Here is a 21102-nt window from a genome sequence, read left to right on the forward strand (position 1 = left end):
AAGGTGAATTCTAAAAGCCTGGCATGTGCATTAATTAGGGGATGTGCGAATAAGTTGGGATTGCCCACGCCAACCACATTTCAAAAAGCACCCAGGTACACACGTAAATGCCACGGCATGCATACCTCACAACTTTTCAAAAAGAGACGGGGCATAGGCGTGGTCTGGGCGAGGCATGGGCATGTCAGGACTAGGCCAAGAGATTTGCACGTAAATACTTACACGCCCTGGCGCACACCGAGATCCCATATCATGTAACTTTACCTCTGCTAGGGACAAGGTGTAAGTTGCAAAAACATAAAAAATAGATCCGAGGGGATAAAGGAGTCTGGGCAAAGAGGGGGGAATGCAGGCTAATAAATTAGAGGGGGTTGGCAGAACCTAGCTGGTTACTGGGTGAACTGGTGGATGAACTGGTTAACTGGTAATGGTATCAGCGAATGCCTCTTTTAAAATCCCCCAACTTACGCGGTAGAAGAGGAATTTATGCGCCCAAGCATGCACCCATTGAAAATTTGGTGCAATTGTGTGCATCTAGTCTATTTTATAGCCTGCTCGCATATACGCGCACAAGTTATAAAACAGCTGCATCCTTGGGCGCGTGCTCACACATATGCGCAAAAGTGCACCTGCGCACTGGTTTGAAGGTTACCGTCTATCGGGTGAATTTTAAAAGACCCGCACGCAAAATAACAGGAGATACGCACGTTGTCGGGCCCTGCGCATGCCGAGCGCATTTTAGAAACGGCTTGGCCACACATGAATCTAGGGGTAAGTAAGAGAGCCAGAGGCCCTCTCTCCCTCTCCCTCAAATGCAATTGTGTAATGGGCATATTTGCACAGCTTAACACCAGGAAAAATGGTGCAGTTATTTCTGACATTAAAACTGTGTGATAGCATCCCCCCCCCCCCCCATTTCAATAATTCCCACCCAAACTCCTCCCTAATCTCACACCTTCCTGAAATTTGCATTCACACCATGTGATAGCATCCTTATCACATGATTTATGGAATTAAAAGAAAATTATTCCTTACCTGCTAATTTTCGTTCCTGTAGTACCACGGATCAGTCCAGATCATGGGTTATATCCCCATTCCAGCAGATGGAGACAGAAGAAAAACTTGTGAGGCACTCGGAATTACCCATGAGCACCCTCTGCGTCCCATTAGTATTAAGAATATTAAAGCAGAACAAAAAACTCAGAACTAATTGATGAATGGATCAAGCAAAAAACTCCCAACCAAATAGGGAACTATATACAAGTTGCCGTTAAGGCATATAGTGTCTGTAGCCCAAAAATTTGCAAATGCAAATCTCGAAGCCTTCAAGAAAAAACTTGCAACCTCAATATACCGCCAAAGAGCAGGCTAACTGTGCTGAGGAAAAGCAAGATATTGGACAGAAATGTGCTATCGAAAAGTGTGGGTGGGTGTCTGGACTGATCCGTGGTACTACAGGAACGAAAATTAGCAGGTAAGGAATAATTTTCTTTTCCCTGTACATACCCGGATCAGTCCAGACCATGGGATGTACCAAAGCTTCCCTACATAGGGTGAGCCCTCGATAGCCCTGCTTGAATGACCTGGTCGCCAAACGAACCCAACCTCGGAGGTCTTAGATTAGGACGATAATGACGCACAAAGGTATGTAGTGACTTCCATGTAGCCGCTCTGCAAATTTCTTGAGAATATACCGACTGACTTTCGCCCTAGAAGTCGCCTGAGAATGGAGAGAATGCGCTTTAATACCATCCGGAGGGAGCTTACCTGATCCGATATACGAGGCAACAATGGCTTCTTTCAACCAGCGAGCAATAGTAGTCTTTGAGGCCTGTTGACCTTTCTTGGGGCCACTCCAGAGAACAAACAGATGGTCCAAAAGACAGAAATCATTAGTGACCTCCAGGTAACGAAGGAGCGCTCGCTTAACATCGAGCCGCCGCAATTCCATGGAGTCCTCCTCCTGGAAGGCTGGAAGCTCCACCAACTGATTGAGGTGAAACGAGGATAACACCTTCAGGAGGAAAGATGGCACTGTAGTCAGGGTGACACCCGAATCCATGAAGCGCAGATAGGGTTCCCTACAAGACAAAGCTTGCAGTTCCGATATTCTGCGAGCTGAAGAAATGGACACGAGGAACACAGTCTTCAGAATTAAATCCTTGAGTGTAGAATGCTTCAACGGCTCAAAAGGTGGACCACCCAAAGCCCATAGTACCAAATTCAAATTCCACGAAGGACACAGGGCACGGACCGGAGGTCTCAGGTGTTTGACACCTTTCAAAAAGCGGACAATGTCCAGATGTGATGCTAGAGGTGTTCCATCCAAACGCCCAATGAGCGAACCAAGGGTTGCTACCTAACCCGAAGAGAATTGTAAGCCAAACCTTTGCCGAGCCCGCTCTGCAGGAAAGAGAGAATCTGAGCCACAGACGCACGACGAGGAGCAATTCCCCCGGAGTCACACCAGGAATCAAAAACCTTCCATATTCGTACATAAGAAATGGAGGTGGAAAAACATGGATATGACTTCCTCTGGATAGCCTCTTTTTCTCAGCCTTCTCCTCTCAAAAGCCAGGCTGCAAGACAGAAGCGATCTGCCTGGTCGAAAAATACGGGACCCTGACGAAGGAGTCGAGGAAGATGTCCCAGACGAAGTGGACCATCCACCACTAGATTCACCAGATCTGCAAACCACGGCCTTCTTGGCCACTCTGGCGTCACCAGAATCACTGCTCTGCAGTGAACTTCTATTCTCCGTAGAACCTTTCCCACCAGAGGCCATGGGGGAAACACGTACAGCAGAACATCGTGAGGCCAGGGCAGTACTAGAGCATCCACCCCTTCTGCCCCATGTTCCCGTCTGCAACTGAAAAAGCGGGGTGCCTTCACATTCCTTAGAGTGGCCATCAAGTCGAGGTGGGGGGACCCCCACCTCCCGACCAGAAGTGACATTGCTTCTCCGGATAGCTCCCACTCTCCGGGATCCAACTTCTGCCGGCTTAAGAAATCCGCTTGAACATTGTGAGAAGCCGCCAGACGCATGAGGTGACATTCTGCCCATATAATGAGCTTGTCCATCTCTCGAGAGACATGTCGACTCTTGGTTCCCCCTTGCCGATGGATGTATGCCACCGTGGTAGCGTTGTCTGAGAGGATCCGCACAGACATGCTGCGCACCAAAGGAAGAAATTGTTTCAGGGCGAGGCGGACTTCTCGAGTCTCTAGGCGATTGACTGACCATTTCGCCTGCCCCAATGACCAGTGGCCCTGTGCCGCTTGAGTTTGACACACCGCCCCCCAGCCGGAGAGACTGGCATCCGTGGTGATGACTACCCACTGTGGGACTTCCAAGTCTACACCGCTGAGTAAATGATCCAGACTGAGCCACCAGCCCAGGCTGTTCTTGGCCTGCTCCGGAAGTGGTAAGAGAGCTTGGAACTCCTGAGACACCGGCTTCCAGCGACAGAGCAATGCCCTCCTTTACCTGCCCTGCCTTTCTACCCGACACCCCCTGTCTATATACCATCTCTAACTTCCCTATTTCTACTCCTACTATAATGATCTTACCATATAATTGCTCCTAATCTAAGATTAGCACAATTTCTCCCCTCTTACCACTTCCAATTTAGAACTCCATTACCTTCTAACCATCTCCCTTAGCTTTTACCTATTCCCCTTGAACCCTTTTACTCTATAGTATTGTTTTTAATTCAGCTCAGTTAAGTTACAACTAAATGATAGTTCTGTTTTTTTAAAAAGATTCTACTTGTTTTATGTTCAAATATTTATATACTTACCTTTTTTATTTGTATAACTCTTATATAACCCTGTTAAATGTAAAATGCTCCGGCGTAAGTTCCTGTTTACTGTACACCGACGTGATATCTTTGATGAGCGGCGGTATATAAAAACTTATAAATAAATAAATAAATAAAGGTTGCATATGTGCAAAAGCCCAGGGTACCAAATCTATGGTGGAGGCCAAGGAGCCCAGTGCTTGAAGATAATCCCACACTGTGGGAAGTGTCAGACTCTGGAAACGTTGAATCTGAGAAATGAGATTGAACGCCCAGTCTTGATGCAAGAAAACCTTGCCCACACTGGTGTTAAAAAGAGCTCCCAAGAAATTCAGTGTTTGTGACGGCGTAAGACTGCTCTTGGCAAAATTGACCACCCATCCGAAAGAGTTCAGGAGATGCAACACTTTGTCGACCGACTGCTTGCAAAGATCCTGGGACTTCACCCGAATGAGCCAGTCGTCCAGGTAGGGATGAACTAAGTCACCCTCCTTCCATAGAACCGCTGCCACCACTACCATTACCTTGGTGAAGGTGCGGGGAGCGGTTGCCAGACCGAAGGGCAGGGCCTGAAACTGATAATGCTGACCCGGAATCTTGAACCGGGGAAAACGCTGATGAGCCTTATGGATGGGAATATGGAGATAAGCCTCCGTGAGGTCTAAAGACTCTAGGAATTCCCCGCTGTGGACCACCGCTATTACTGAATGTAGAGTTTCCATCCGAAAATGCGGAAGCTTTAGGGCCCTATTTACAGTCTTGAGATCCAAGATGGGTCTGAAGGCATTGTCCTTTTTGGGAACCACGAAGTAGACGGAATAGTGGCCTGCGCCTTGCTCCTTTGGCAGCACTGGGAGAATGGCTCCAAGGTCGAGTAATCTGTTGAGCGTCTGACGCACTATTAGCTGTTTCCGCAATGGTCCGCAGGGGGAGAATAGGAACCTGTCTCTTAAGGGCCGAGCAAACACTAAAACGTAACCGTGCTTTAGAATATCCAGGACCCACTGACCCGACGTGATCATGACCCACTCCTCGTAAAACAGGAAGAGTCATCCCCCTACTCTGGGCGGCAAGGAGTGGGCCGGCAACCCTTCATTGGGTTGACTTGGAAGAGGATCCTTGTGGCAAGTCCCCTCGAGGGATCTGCGGCCACGAATGAGACCAAGATTAAGACCTGGTGGACGGAGGACGTTGAGAAACAGGTCTTGACTGCGAAAAACGCTGTTGTCCTCTGAAACAGGCCTTAGAGGAATTGAATGTCTGAAAATTTCTCGGACGGACGTCTGGAAGCTTGTGTACTTTATTCTCCCCAAGAGATTTGATAATTTTCTCCAAATCTTCTCCAAACAACAATTTACCCTTAAAGGGGAGAGAGCCCAGCTGCACCTTGGAAGAAGAGTCTGCTGACCAGTTGCAGAGCCAAAGGAGACGTCTGGCCGAGACTGCCAACACCATCGACCTGGCCAGGACCCTCAAGAGATCATAAAGTGCATCTGCCAAATAAGCAATCACCGCCTCCAGGCGTTCTGCTTGCTGCGCTTCACCAAGCGGCAACTCCTGGGTACTGAGCAACTGCTGTACCCATCTAAGACCTGCTCTTTGCATTAGAGAGCTGCAGACCACTGCTCTGACACCCAATGCTGACACCTCAAAAATCCTCTTGAGGTATACTTCCAGTTTTCAATTCTGCAGGTCGCGCAAAGCTGTCCCCCCTGTCACCGGGATGGTGGTACTCTTAGTGACCACCGACACCAACGCGTCAACTTTTGGAACTTTAAGAAGTTCTAAGAATTCCTCTGGAAGAGGATTTAGCTTATCCATAGCTCGGCCTACTCGGAGGCTGGAATCAGGAGAATCCCATTCCCTGGAGAGCAGCTGCAGCAGCATGGGATGAAAAGGAAACGTTTTTGCAGGAGGACGCAGTCCCGCTAAAACAGGATCACCCTTTGACGCCCCCGTATTTGAGCCTGAGGGGCAACTATATTTAACTCAGAAAGTACATGGGAAATAAGCAGTTCAAGCTCATCCCTTTTTAAAAGCCGCAAGACTCTGGGATCATCCCCTCCATGTGCATGCTGGACAAAGCTGCATCCGGGTCCGCAGCACCATCCTGATCCAGATCCGGGTCGACCGGAGCCGGGTCTAGTAAGTTGGGAATGGGAACTACTCGAGCCCAAGTAGAACCTGAGGGAGTCCCCGAAACATCCCGGGCACCCTCCAATCTGCTTACCATAGGGGGAGAGGGCCCAGAAGGAACGCTGTCCTGTTGAAACATGTGGGCCAATTAAGCATTATGCATTAATAAAATAAAATCAGCCGAAAAAGCAGGTGGGGGATGGGCCCCATCTGAGGGAATAAAAGAGCTGAGTCCTGGAATTGTCCCCGAAGTTGAGGGGTCCCCTGGGGGGGTCCACTGGAGTCAAAACGGGTGGAGGCCGAGCAAAATCGGCATCAGGGCTACCCTGTGGATGCGCTGACACAGACACATCTGCATTCAAAATGGCCGCCGTTCCCACCCTTGACGGGAACGGGGCCAATCCCCCCAAAGGAAGACAGGCTGAAAAATGACTGCTCAGTCTGCTGTCAGCCCTTGAGGAGCCCTCCCCGCCAGGGAGGCATTTGGTACAAATCCCCTCGCGGGAGAGGCGAGTCCCAGGCTCCCCGCAGGCGGCACATCACCCCTCGCGGCATGGGGGAAGGGAAAACAGCTGAACAAACAACTGCCCCCGAAAGCCCTCCTGGCAGCCGCCAAAAATGTAAAATGGAGCCAAAACCTTCTCTCCGGATGACCGCAATGGCCCGGGCTCAGTTTCTTTTTTAGTTGTTTTTTTTTTAAATAGGGCTGAGGAATGGCGCCTCTCAGCACACAGAACCCCGAGGAATGGCGCCTCTCAGGTAGGTCAGCCTTAGGGTAGGGGGAGCGGCTAGACCATCAGCTTTCACCCCTAGGGCCAGGAACGAAGGAAAAAATAACCTTACAGGAAAACAAAACCTACCTAACAGGTCTATCCAGTAACGAGCGGTAGGAAGAGCTGCGTTAGTGCCCAGCGCACCCGCGGTTGCTGCACGCACAGTGCAGCTCACCTACCGCTCGATCCTGTATGTAAATAGTTTGCAAATGCAAGCTGCGTCTAAGAAGCGACCGTGAAGCGTTAGGCCCGCGCAATCCATTTACTGTATAGAGCGCCTATACAGTATCCTGGGTGCGCGGGCCTAATGCTTCACAGCCACGCTGGTATCTGTCATTTCAAATGTCATTTGAATTGACAGATACCAGAAAGTCGGGATTGCCAGTCTCCTCTCCCCTCCTCCCGAAGCAAGGCGCGAAAAGCAGCCTTGCTCCGGGAGGAGGGAAGAAGGGACTGGCAGTACGAAGCGGCGAAGCGACTTACTTTTTGCACCCCCCTCCGGACATCGGCCGCTGAAGACGTGGCGTCACGACATGTGTGACGCCACGTCTTCAGCAGCCGTGCAGGCGTCCATCTTCGCGAGCAGCTGGAGGCAGGAGAGGTCGCTTTACACTGCCAGTCCCTTCTTCCCTCCTCCCGAAGCAGGGCGCGAAAAGCAGCCTTGCTCCGGGAGGAGGGAAGAAGGGACTGGCAGTGTAAAGCGGCGAAGCGACTTACTTTTTGCAGCCCCTCCGGACATCGGACGACCTCTCCTGACTCCAGCTGGTCGTCCGATGTCCGGAGGGGGCTGCAAAAAGAAAGTCGCCGCTTTACACTGCCAGTCCTTCTTCCCTCCTCCCGGAGCAAGGCTGCTTTTCGCACCCTGCTTCGGGAGGAGGGGAGAGGGGACTGGCACGGGGGAAGCCACGATGTCCGGAGGGGGCTGCAAAAAGTAAGTCGCTTCGCCGCTTCGTCGCTTTACACTGCCAGTCCCTTCTTCCCTCCTCCCGGAGCAAGGCTGCTTTTCGCACCCTGCTTCGGGAGGAGGGGAGAGGGGACTGGCACGGGGGAAGCCACGATGTCCGTAGGGGAGCTGCAAAAGTAAGTCGCAGAGCGTAGGATTGCCCGTCCTCTCCCCTCTCTCTCTTGCAACTTTTTTTTTCGCTTTTTTTTTGCTTCGGGAGGAGGGGAGAGGACTGGGGCTGCCCCGGAGACCAGCATCCATGGACGCGGCCAGGGCAGGTGAGCTGGGGCTGGGGGAAAGCTTGCCGCCTACCCTTACCCCTGCCTCTAACGCAGGGGTAAGGTTAGGCAGTAAGTTAGCAGGTTAAATGCGCGGCAAAACGGCAGGGTAAAATAGCGATAGTCTGGGCGCGGGTTACTGGATGCTAGGGAATAGCTAATTCGCTCGTTTGGATGCAATATACATGCCGCGTGCGGAAGGGGTTGCCTGGGGATTTTAGGACGCGGTAAGGGTAGGTTAAAGGGGGTTGTGGATCGCAGGAAGGGCTAACGCGGCCGGAAAGTGAGTAGAACGCGGGTTAGGAGCAGGGTAAACGCGGCCACACTTTACTGGATAGACCTGTTAGAAAGAATACAAGCTTATTCTCAAGGCAGCAGCACATGCAAGCTGCAAGGCAGGCAAACTTAAGAGACTTATCAGTTTCCTGACAGACTAAAAACTTAAATTTTTTTTTTTAACTTGATCCATTCAAAGAAAAAAAGCACTATGAGAAGAAAGGGAATAAACAAAAATTATTCTACAAACTTTCCTTAAAGATTTGAAAATTTAATTGGGAACCGCACTGCTAGAGACAGAAGAATGCTTAATACTGATGGGATGCAGAGGGTGCTCATGGGTAATTCCGAGCGCTTCACAAGTTTTTCTTCTGTCTCCATCTGTAAAGAAATACGACGAGTGAGATAATCAAATTTGCGGATGACACAAAATTGTTCAGAGTAGTTAAATCACAAGCAGATTGTGATAAATTGCAGGAAGACCTTGTAAGACTGGAAAATTGGGCATCCAAGTGGCAGATGAAATTTAATGTGGATAAGTGCAAGGTGATGCATATAGGGAAAAATAACCCATGCTATAATTACACAATGTTGGGTTCCATATTAGGTGCTACAACCCAAGAAAGAGATCTAGGCGTCATAGTGGATAACACATTGAAATCGTCGGTTCAGTGTGCTGCAGCAGTCAAAAAAGCAAACAGAATGTTGGGAATTATTAGGAAGGGAATGGTGAATAAAACGGAAAATGTCATAATGCCTCTGTATCGCTCCATGGTGAGACCGCACCTTGAATACTGTGTACAATTGTGGTCGCCGCATCTCAAAAAAGATATAATTGCAATGGAGAAGGTACAGAGAAGGGCTACCAAAATGATAAGGGGAATGGAACAGCTCCCCTATGAGGAAAGACTAAAGAGGTTAGGACTTTTCAGCTTGGAGAAGAGACGGCTAAGGGGGGATATGATAGAGATGTTTAAAATCATGAGAGGTCTAGAACAGGTAGATGTGAATCGGTTATTTACTCTTTCGGATAATAGAAAGACTAGGGGGCACTCCATGAGGTTAGCATGGGGCACATTTAAAACTAATCGGAGAAAGTTCTTTTTTACTCAATGCACAATTAAACTCTGGAATTTGTTGCCAGAGGATGTGGTTAGTGCAGTTAGTATAGCTGTGTTTAAAAAAGGATTGGATAAGTTCTTGGAGGAGAAGTCCATTACCTGCTATTAAGTTCACTAAGGGGTAGATTTTAAAAAGCATTTACTCGAGCAAAACTGGTTTTTGCTCGAGTAAATACACTTTACTCAAGTAAGTGGGCTTTTCAAAATTGCTACAATATATGCCATTGAATTGTCCATAGGATTTACTCAAGTAAGTGCACTTTACTCGAGTAAATAGCTTTTGAAAATTGCTACGATAGTATGTCACATTTACATGCGTAACTCCTTTGAAAATGACCCCCTTAGAGAATAGCCACTGCCATTAGCAATGGTAACATGGAATAGACTTAGTTTTTGGGTACTTGCCAGGTTCTTATGGCCTGGATTGGCCACTGTTGGAAACAGGATGCTGGGCTTGATGGACCCTTGGTCTGACCCAGTATGGCATTTTCTTCTTAATGGAGATATAACCCATGGTCTGGACTGATCCGGGTACATACAGGGAATGTGTTATCACGTGCAATAATGCCACAACACATTTTGATGAATGACCCTGTTAGCCAGATAAGTCTTAAACAGTGCTGCTTAGCCAGATAATTAATATTTTTTTATACTTTTCTGTCTAAAGCTTGGATTTATCAAAATGCACTAAATATTGCATGTGCTAGGAAAAGGGGTGTTTTTTTATGGTAATAGGCAGTGCTGAGAGAGAGACTAGCCATAATGCCTTCATCCTAGGTAGGTAGGTATTTATATCTCTATAGGAGGCCCACCTAGTAACTCAAGGTGAGGTTTAGGTATTAGTGTAGGGGTTAGGGGCCACTTTGACATTCAAAATGAGACGTTTGAACAAAACAGTGCTCTCTAGAGAAGATTTGATGGACTTCGGAGTGAGGAAACTCATCCAAAAATGAGATTTGTGCAATGTTCTCTCAACCTAGCTTGATGGACTCTCTACCTGGGTAACATCAAAATGTATCTAGCTATGCTGAAATTACATGCCATGTATCTTCTTTTTAGTGTTATAGAATATATTTACACATTATTTATTTATTTATAGATTTTTTCTATACCGGGGTACGTAAATAACATCACCTCGGTTTACATACAAACAGTAATTCAGCATTGCGCTTTACAATATAACATGGTAACTTGAGTACAATACAGTATATAACTTTGTATAAATAGCATATAAACAATATATGATAGATTGTGGATGTTAGGAAGAGTAGATGAGGATTCAGATTATTGATAGTAGGCTTTTTTAAATAGCCAGGTTTTAAGGTTTTGTTTAAATTTTTTGTGACAGAGTTCCTGGCGTAATTCAGAGGGCATGGTGTTCCATATTGTTGATCCAGCAATGATGAAAGATCGTTCTTTTGTACTAGAAAGTTTAGTCAGATTGGGTGCAGGAATGTTTAATTTGGCTAAATTCTGGAATCTCGTTGGGCGGGAGGAAGTTTTGAATTGTAGTTGATCTGTGAACCAAAGCATTTCTCTGTTTTGAATGGCTTTGTGTATCAGAGACATAGATTTATAAATTATCCTGTAAGCCACGGGTAGCCAGTGCAAAGACTGAAGAGCTGGAGTGATGTGATCATGGCGGCTTGTGTCTGTGATAATACGGGCAGCTGCATTTTGCAGCATTTGTAAAGGTTGAATGGTGGTTTTAGGTAGACCCAGTAACAGAGCATTGCAGTAGTCAATCCTTGATAAAATAGTAGCTTGTAATACTGTGCGGAAATCATATTGGTGTAATAGAGATTTTATACGTTTAAGCGTGAGTAGCTTAAAGAAACCGCTTTTTACCGTATCCGCGATGAATTTTTTAAACGTGAGATTGCTGTCAATGATGATACCAAGGCTGCGTACTTGTTGTGAAATAGGGTAGTTGTTTTGAGAAATCTCAGAGTTGATCAGTATTGTGTTTTTTGGAGGTGAAATTATGATAAGTTCAGTTTTGTTGGTATTTATAGCCAATTGGTTGTCTGTGAGGATAGTTTTAATTTCTAATAAGGCTATCTTCCAGGTACTCAGTGCATTTGTGATTGTGCTGGTTATGGGTATGAGTATTTGAACATCATCTGCGTAGATGAAGTGTTGAAGACCCAATTTAGAGAGAAATCGGCATAGCGGTGTAAGGTAAACATTGAACAATGTGGAGGAGAGAGAAGATCCTTGGGGGACTCCTTGAGAGAGATTTCTTGGTTTGGATTCACTTCGTCCACATCTAACGCTGTATGTTCTATTGCTCAGGAATGACTGAAACCATTGTAAAGCCAATCCCGATATACCTATTTCAGAAAGACGGGTAATAAGGGTGTTGTGGTTTACCGTGTCGAAAGCAGCTGATATATCAAGAAGGGCGATGAGGTATGATTTGCCAGTATCTAAAGCTTTTAGCAGCACCTCAGATAGTGATATCAAAAGCGTTTCCGTGCTGTGGTACTTTCTGAACCCATATTGGGATGGGAAGAGTATTTGATGATCATTTAAGTAATCAGTTAGTTGTTTGTTGATGACTCTTTCCATGATCTTTGAAAGGAAGGGTAGGTTCGATACTGGTCGAAAGTTTGCTGGATCAGATGAATCTAGGTTAGATTTTTTTATCATTGGAGTAATGATAGCATGTTTAAGTATAGAAGGAACTATGCCTGTGGTGATGGATTTGTTAAGAATCTTAGCAATAGGTTTTGCTATTGTGGAACGTATTGAAAGAAGAATTTTAGTAGGTAAGATGTCTGTGGGGTGGAAAGCTGGTTTCATTTTCTTTAGAATTGACTCAATTTCAATACCAGTAGTAATCTCAAGATTAGATAGCTTTATTTCAAATTTATCTTGAGTAGCTGATGTAGCTTGGTTGGAGTGTAAAGGAGCAGGAAGAGACATAAATCGCATTAAAATAGAATGTATTTTGTTATAAAAGAACGTAGCTAGTTCCTCACATTTTGAATCATCATTGTTGTTTGGATTGTTATGAGCTGGAGCAGTAACAAGGCATTTGACATATTGGAAAAGTGCTTGAGGGTTGAATTGATATTGGTGAATTCTGGAAGCATAGAAATCTTTTTTTGTTTTATCGGTGGCTTGGCGATATTTGTGTAGTAATGATTTGAATTTTAATAAAGTCATAGAATTTTGGTTTCTGCGCCATTCTTTTTCTGTCTTACGTAGCTCCATTTTCATAGCTTTAAGCTCGGGAGTATACCAAGGTTTTTTCCTTATATTTTACATTATGCATTTATTTTACATATTTTACATTATGCATGCACATTGCACATATGCATGCACAATATAAAATACATGCACGTGAGCATGCATGCCCCTAAAGACATGTATAAGGATGCACAAGTACATATTTTAAAGTTATCCTCCCTCTGAAATCTAATGAATTCAGGTTCTTCCAGGCCAGTATTGCTGAGGGAACCACTTTTGCCCTGTCTATATCCTTTTGGAGGTACAGCCTCAAGAACTGGACACAGTACTCCACAGGAGGACTCAACAGTGACCTCTACAGAGGCATTCTCACCTCCTTTTATCTACTGGTTTTGCCTCTCCCTATGCACTCTAGCATTCCTCTGGCTCTGGCCATTGTCTTGTCGTACTAGAATAGAATGATACTTATCCTCAATTAAGTTGATTTTTTTTATTGGGTGAAAAGATTTTTTGGAACTTCCACCCATCCATTCCACAAATTTACAGTACTGAGAATATCCAACATTCATATTTTGGTGCCTTAGCATGAAATTTCCATTCTTATGTAAACAGATCTGCAACTTAGAATATCACATGCACATAACAAATTTATGCTGTTTTCAATTTTTTTATGGTTAAAACCTAGGATTTTTTTTTCTGAATAAGATTATTACTATTTCATTTTTAGATCTATGTCCTATTTTCATAACTACATCCAAGATTCTTGAAAAACATGCTTATTCATGTGCTTTGTTCGTTTTTGTTTTTTGTTTTTTAACAGCAAAATGTGAACCAGCGTGTCGTCACGGAGGAGTCTGTGTCCGACCAAATAAATGCTTATGCAAAAAAGGCTATCTGGGTGCACAGTGTGAACAAGTGGATAGAAACATCCGCAGAGTGGCCAGGGCAGGTATTCTCGATCAGATCATAGACGTAACGTCCTATCTGCTGGATCTAACCAGTTACATTGTATAGTTTCTGGGACTGTGTCTGAATGATATCTTTTCAACGGGCATTTTATTTGGAAACATGTTATATTTAAAAAAAAAAATCAAAACAAAAAACTCTGTTATGCTTTCTGCAGACTCCTGTGATTCTGATTATTTTTTATTAATTTAAATATATCTTCCAAAAGAGTGTATGTGTGTGACTATGCATATACGTACGTATATATATGGCAAACGTGGAAAAAGAAGGAAGCTTGTAGCGCATAAAATACGGACCCCTGAAGAAGGGCGATGACTGACTAAGGATAAAAGACATAGAGAAATACTGCTGATGGACATCACTGTGTCCACCTGTAGGAGGCAGCTTTTATCCGCTATAAAACTGAGGTGTCCTTTGCTTTGTAAAACCATCCTGAAAACACAGGAAACACAAAAGAGAATCCTGATGACGTGTTCACTTTGACTGTTGCCTGCTGTTTGAACTATAATTACCTGTTACAAATCTAAGATTTTGTAAACATATTGTTTGTGTTTATGTGTGTGTATGTGTGTATATATATATAAATATATAGATATACATATGTATTTCTATATATCTATATATTTATATAGATGTACATAAAATGTGTGTGTGTCTGTGTAGGAAGCACATGCATGGACATCAAAAGTATGTTCTCAGAACTAGTGTTATAATCTATGTACTTCTGAGGCCTGTTTGACATGATCCAAGGCATAAATCTGTATGTTTATCATATGGTCTATATCAGGATTTCCCAAACCTGCCCTAAATACACCACAGCCAGTCAGGCTTTCACGATATCCACAATGAATATACATGAGATAAATTTGCATGGGTTGGAAATTCAGTATATGCAAGTTTGTATCATGCATATTCACTGCATTTATCCTGAAATTCTGACTGACTGTGGGAGTCCCCAGGACTGTTTTGGGAAATGGTAGCCTATATGATGCCCTTAAAGATTATTTGGTATCACTGATTTCATAATGGATGTAGGCTTTTACCCTTGTAATCAGAACAGGTTTTCATAGCTCATTACACAAACTTGCCCAAGAGATTTTAACTGTGACATTTTTCTTAAAACAAAAATGCTCCTGATAAATGGTTGAGATGATAGTCTGGTAAATTCATAAATTGCTTATCCATTGCAAAATTGAAATCCTTATCACCATCACTGTACTATTTCCTTGGTAAAAATGCAGTTATTTGATTATTCCACCTTTTGTATCAAGAACTTCTCTATATTTTTATTCACTTATGCTGTAGAGTACTTCAGATCAGAATAATAGAAATACATGTGCTTTTTATCATACGTTTTAAAACAAAATGGCGGCATACTGTAGGCGCCTGCCCGCAATAGTAACTAGAACCCCCCATCTCCGACCCAATTCTCCTCCATCCCTCCTTCCCCTGCATAAGGCTAGATTTCAAGAAACAGGATTGTGGCAGGCAGGTATAGTGGAAGAATTATTTGTCCACAACTTTGTTAATATCCCAGCAAGAAATCTACAATACAACGAATATGCAATTATAACAGAGATTATGATGATCTAACAATTTCATCTCCCCCATCCCATATTCGACTAGTACATTACTAGCTGCTAACCATATTGCTCATCTCAACATCCAGCTTGCCAGACAGACTAAGCCGGCATGAGTAATTCGTGGCCTGCCAGACAGACTCGGCCACTTTAAGTCCAAATTCTTTTCCACAGCTTGCCAGTCAGACCCGGCTACTTAGTTTGTATGCAGGATGCCACCTGCCAGACAGACCCGGCGGGTATACCATGTTTGAGAATAAATGTCTACTTTGCAGCTGACCTAAGATGAGTTCTTCCTTCTGTTGTAAGCCTGGAGTAGCGACCTATTGCTTAGTCTAGCTCCTCCCCACCTGCTACAGCCAATATTGTAGCAATAAGCCTGCTTCTACCACATCCTGTAATGTGGTCAAAAATATTTCTGGCCCTACTTTGGATAGGGGTACCCTACTTTTCCGGTATTAACCAGGTTGGTCCTGGGAAAGGAGCTTGTGCCATACCGCCATCTCCCAATTTACCCTCTTCTAGCTCATTTCTATCTTTTTAGGAGCAATAATGCTCTGCCAAACCCTCTTTGGATGATATGCAATCACACAAGCTTGGCTCTGGGAAAGAGTGTTGCTACCTGGGCCAAATCTGACTTGATAAGTTTTACCCCTTTTAGCTCTGCTAGGTCATTGCCACCCAGATAGATGAGGATAAGGTTGGGCGATGGTTGAGTCCCATTGGCTTGTATCAATGACAGTAGAAGCTGTTCCCAGAACATAGCCCAATCCATAGCACTCTTACTCTGCACGGTGCTAATCCTAAATGCAGTGGTCATTCAACCACCTGCTTTCAGGCCCAAAATACAAAGGAGTTGCCACAGATCCATACAAACTTTGTCACATCTAGCAAAAAGGGGAAATCACAAATAGGTGAGGAATATCCCAGGCCTCCCCACCCATTCCCTATGAACCTGCTGCCTATTCCTTACCTGTCTGAATCATATGCAGTCTTACATATAAAGTCTGTTGTGTCTACTATCCCTAATGCCTTGTGCAAACGCAACAGGATGTCATGTGTGATGGGGCACCTCTTGTCTCTGACGTTTAGAATTCCATTATCGCAGGCCCACACCTGGACAAGTTTTCTCAGAAAGAATGATCCAGATTGGTTGGGTTTGCCCCTAAGTTTTACCAAAAATGCAGTGCTGGCAAGTATTAAGGTCTTCAGAATGTTTAACAAGAGGCCAAATCACCAAGCATGCATCACAAAACCAACCAGAAGGGTTGGTTCTATAGGCCAAACACATTTTCTGCCCTGGACCCTTTGGTATGAAGAAAATTGTTCCCATCCTTTGGAATAGGGCCATCATATGGAATGCACCAAGGCTAATCTGAATAATCATTTCATGTCACTGTTCCATAGTCACGTCTCCATGGTCACTTCAGCATAGGTTTCCCTTCCTTGTTGGCTTCTGGGGCCAGTATCCAGAAAAGCACCTATTTTGAATGAGAGAGAGAGCATCAGCGATCACATTAACAACATCAGGTATCTGCTTAGCCCTTAATGTTATGTTTAGCTGCAAGGCCTCCAACACTATCCTCTGCATCAAGAGGGTTAACAAGGGGCATTTTTCAGTTTGACTGTTAATCACCATGACAACTGCAATATTATCTGATCACCAAAGGACCCTCTTATTTATTAACCCATTTCCCCAAATCTCAAGAGCAACTAGTATAGGAAAAAGCTCTAGAAAGGCAAAGTTCCTGGATATCCCTTCTTCCCCCAGTGGGATAACCATTGCTTCACGTACCCGCATCCATTAAAGTAAAGGCCAAAACTGTTTCCTGCTGAAGCATCCGAGAAAAATTTGAGATCCTCATTGAAGACCTCAGGCATCTGCCATTTTGTAACCCCATTAAAACTTGTAAGAATGGCTTGCCAAACTTTCAAGTTCTCCTTAATAGTCCTACTAAGTCTAACAAAGTGATTCTGGACCCTCATAGTAGCTGACACCAAAGTGAGACAGCAAAGGAAACCTGCCTTATTGGGATAATTAGACGCACAAAGTTCAAGAGCCCTATAAGGGACTGCAGCTGACCGATGGTCTCCTTTTTTGACACCAGTGACTGACCTACCGCTACCATAAAGTACTTATTTTTTCCAGGGGTAAATTGGAGATCATGGCATGTCAGCTTGCTGTTAGGCCTTCTGTCTTGTCTTTTGCCAATGGAATACCAAATTCAGAGGTGACATACCTGAATGTGTCAAGAGCACCACTACATTCTGATGTGCCTGGCCTACCTACAAATAGGAAGTTGTCTAAGTAATGTATGATTCTATTGGAACCTGATCTGCAACTGGTTAATCAGTGGACAAGGGTGTCAAACGCTTGAAAATAAGTGCAGGAAACAGAGCATCCCATGGACATACACCTATTGAAGTAAATGATCCTTTGAAATGAGATCCAATAAACAAACTGAGTTGGTGTGCACCAGAAGTATCCTGAAAGCTGACTCAGTATCTACTTTTGCCAACAAGGAACCCCTCCCGGAATTGCGGACCATCTCAACGATTTGATCTAAAGAGATATATTGTGCAGTAGGGTACTCCTGCTGAAAGTAGTCATTGACTCCCGAGTCTAGTGGAAATAACAGATAATATATTATCTTGAATTTGCCTTTGTCTTTTTTTGAATCCAACCCAATAGAGGAAGTCCTAAAATGAGTAAAAGGGTGGGTCTGAAATGGGCTCACCACCTTCCCCAGCTCGAGTTCCTGGTCTATTTTTTGTTGGGCTATAATACCTACCTCCTGTACTGAGCAACAATTGCTAGAAAAGGGGCCCCAATAAGGGAGCATGAAACTGAAATAGAATCCATACTCTAAAAGCCTTGCGTCATCCATATTCGGGTATTGCTCTAACCATCGCAGACTAATATACAGGCAGTAGCGCCTTATCAATTGAGCTGCCTTGCTTTAAAGGGCTGGAACTGACCTAGGGATGGACAAACTGTGGCTATTTGTTCTGTGACTAAATTTGCATATCTATTGCATGCACATCACCCCGCACTGAACAGTTTGCAAAGTTGGGGGATGGCTGTTTTGGGAGGAGCCGCCTGCTCAACACCGAGAAATGTCAGCTTGGTCATCGGGCCCTCTGTCTTGTATAGAATGCGATAGATAGTGGCTGTAATGTTGTTGGCTGGAGTATTGTATATGTGATTAAAATAATGTTGTAGTCTTCACGCCAAGAAGCTTTGGCTATGTTGCACTTTGCACATGACTTTGTAACAGTACAGTGAACATTGAAAATGGTGATTTTTAGCACGGATATATATTGGAAATTCAGAGTCCTTGTATTGGTATAGTGGGGTAGATTTTCAAAGGGTTACGCACGTAAGATATGCACGTAACCCCTGAAAATCTACCCCTGCACGCGCCGAGCCTATTTTGCATAGGCTCGGGAGCGCGCGCAAGCCCCGGGACGCGCGTATGTCCCGGGGCTTTAAAAAATGGGCGGGGGCGGGGCCGGGGGCCTGGCGGCGGTCCGGGGCGGTCCCGAGTCCTCCGGCACAGCGGCCTGTGCCAGGGGATGGTGCACCAGCAGCCGGCCAGCGTATGTAACTTCTGCAACAAAGGTAGGGGGGAGGATTTAGTTAGGACTGGGGGGTGGGTTAGATAGGGAAGGGAGGGGAAGGTGGGGGGAGCGGTAGAAAAGTTCCCTCCGAGGCTGCTCCAATTTTGGAACAAGGAAAGCCATCAGGGCTCCCCTTGGGCTTGGCACGTGCAAGGTGCACAAGTGTGCACCCCCTTGCACGCGCCGACCCGGATTTTATAACATGCGCGCAGCAGCGCGCATATGTTATCAAATCGGGTGTACATTTGTGCACGCTGGGTAGCAAGCACAAATGAACCCCGCACGTGCACCTTTAAAAATCTGGCCCATTGTGTTTTTCTAAGTTGTGTTCAGGTTTTAAGGGGCAGAGAAAGAAAAGATCAGTACCCAAAAAAGTAATTTATAAGTAGCGCTGCAGAATGGAATCTCTGTTTAGTTTATGGTTTTGAACATTCCTTTCTTTCAACCGCAAATTCGATTTTCATAAATATTTTTTGTTTTTTGGCCCAGCGATTTCCTCCTGCATCTTGTGGGCTTCTAGCTCATTGTGAACTTGAGTTGGGAGCCTTCATTCCCAATGACTGAGGGATTTCCTTCCCACCCACCCCACCCCCTCTCGCCCTTCCCAATTCACTTAGCCCATGCATTGCATCAAAGGTCCTTGGCCAGGGCTCCATCCATGACCCTGCAATCATGTACATTAAATGTGCTCACTAGGTGTTGCTCTTGCACAATGACTCTGACTTCCTCCCTCTCCCTCTGCACCCCCCCTCCCCACCCCTCCCCCCCCCCCCCCCCCCCCCCCGGCACTGGCACAGGGAGTAGAGCCTTGGCCTGGTGATCAAGCTCTTTTCTTCTGCCTGATGGTGCATAGAATTTTCACAGACCCATCAGGCCAGTCCAGTGCTTTTTTTTTTTTTTTTTAATTTAAACAAGCCTTTGCTGGCAAGGGGCAGAAGAACAATCGCAGAGTTCCCCCACAGGGCTTTTGATAAATACCTGTTTGTGAATGCTTAACCCTGACCGCTCTCACCAGACTCGAAAAACAACTTAGAAAACACAGTAAATGTTCTTGTACTGTCTACAGTTTTCTACATTTGAATTGCAGTTGTTTTAAAGTAATTAATCAGAAATTAATAAAAGTCTATATACTTATGTATTTTCATTTTGGTACTTGCTGTAAAAGAATTTGTTGAGGGAAGGACTAGAATAACACATTTGGTCTTCTGTACCTTGCCTTTAAAACCTTCCAATGCAAAATGGACATTTGCCCAGAGACCTCAATTCAGCACTTGGCAGACAATAGCCTGCATTAAAAAGTGCATGCACAATTATACACAGCGTAGATGCCAATTGGCAGTCTATTCAAAGAATCCTCTGGATTAAATGAGCATGGAGACCAAATTGCCCTCTTACCCCAGAATAGGGGTGGTAACCTTCCAGTCACACCAACACTTCATTGGCTAAGCGGTGTGACAAATCTTGCAGTGAACTCAGCAGCAGCCTGCATCTGTAGGTTAATAGCAGCCCTTTGTCTCCACTGCTTTCTAGCCCTAGTCTTTTACTGAGTTCCATTCCAAAAACTTCTACCAAAAAAAAAAATGTCCTGACAACCATTTTGTTAAAATGACCATAGCTTCTAATCTTCCCTTATTCAATGCTGGTGACATTAACAAAATGTGAACTCTTTTTGAACAAGCCAGCTGTCTAAATCTGTCAAATGTGGTATTTCAATGCATATTAGACTGCTTGTAGGGATGGCAGCACAAAGAGTAAATGCTAGACTTTTTTTTTTATATTTAAATTGTCAAAATGCAAAGTGGTTCACAGCAGTTTTCTAATGCATTCACTTTTTTAAGATATTTTTTCATCAGCAGAGACTATTTACGCAACGAGTTTACGATTTTGTTGGCCTGATTCCTGTGTCTATAAGTCATTACTAGAACAAGATCAGTTGCTTAAAAGTAAGATTCAAGTTTTCATACCATTTTTTTTTATTTCATGTGGTTTCCTACAGTAAAGGGCTGAAGTCTACCGAAAGGATACCAAGAATTCCTTATCATAACAAACAAGGTGGACGTTACTCGAGCTGCAGTTCTTGTACATGAGTAAAACATAGATGTCCTTGGCTTTCCTAGGAGCTAAACATGTAAACACAGGGATAGGTTTACTAGCAATTATTCCCATAGACACAACATGGGTGAGACCATCTGGCCCTTTGTACAAAGCACACACAGAAAAAAAAAAAAGAAAACAACCCAGTTTTACAAACCTTTATCGTGCTTGATGCATATCACATCTAGAATTGTGTTCTACAAAATGTTTTGGCATGAGATGATTAATTTAAACCTTTTTACTGGGATATTCCAACAGACTTTTCCACATTACGTGGCACATGGAGACTGGTGAGAAACAGCTGTTAAATGGAAAACCC

The 21102-nt window shown here is 44.5% G+C and overlaps 1 protein-coding gene across 3 annotated transcripts in view; it reads left to right on the plus strand.

Annotated features, from left to right (window-relative positions):
- Positions 1–21102, plus strand: part of HHIP (hedgehog interacting protein) — a 438585-nt gene that overhangs the window by 395614 nt on the left and 21869 nt on the right. For 2 of the 3 annotated variants that reach the window (XM_029600029.1, XM_029600180.1), the window contains exon 14: positions 13343–13471. In XM_029600029.1, coding sequence (XP_029455889.1) covers positions 13343–13471 — 129 coding nt within the window. Of the gene's footprint in view, positions 1–13342; positions 18377–21102 lie in introns of those variants that run through there. The other variant, XM_029600103.1, reaches the window with a different exon arrangement.

This window comes from Rhinatrema bivittatum, chromosome 1 (genome assembly GCF_901001135.1).
Source record: "Rhinatrema bivittatum chromosome 1, aRhiBiv1.1, whole genome shotgun sequence".
NCBI lineage: Eukaryota > Metazoa > Chordata > Amphibia > Gymnophiona > Rhinatrematidae > Rhinatrema > Rhinatrema bivittatum.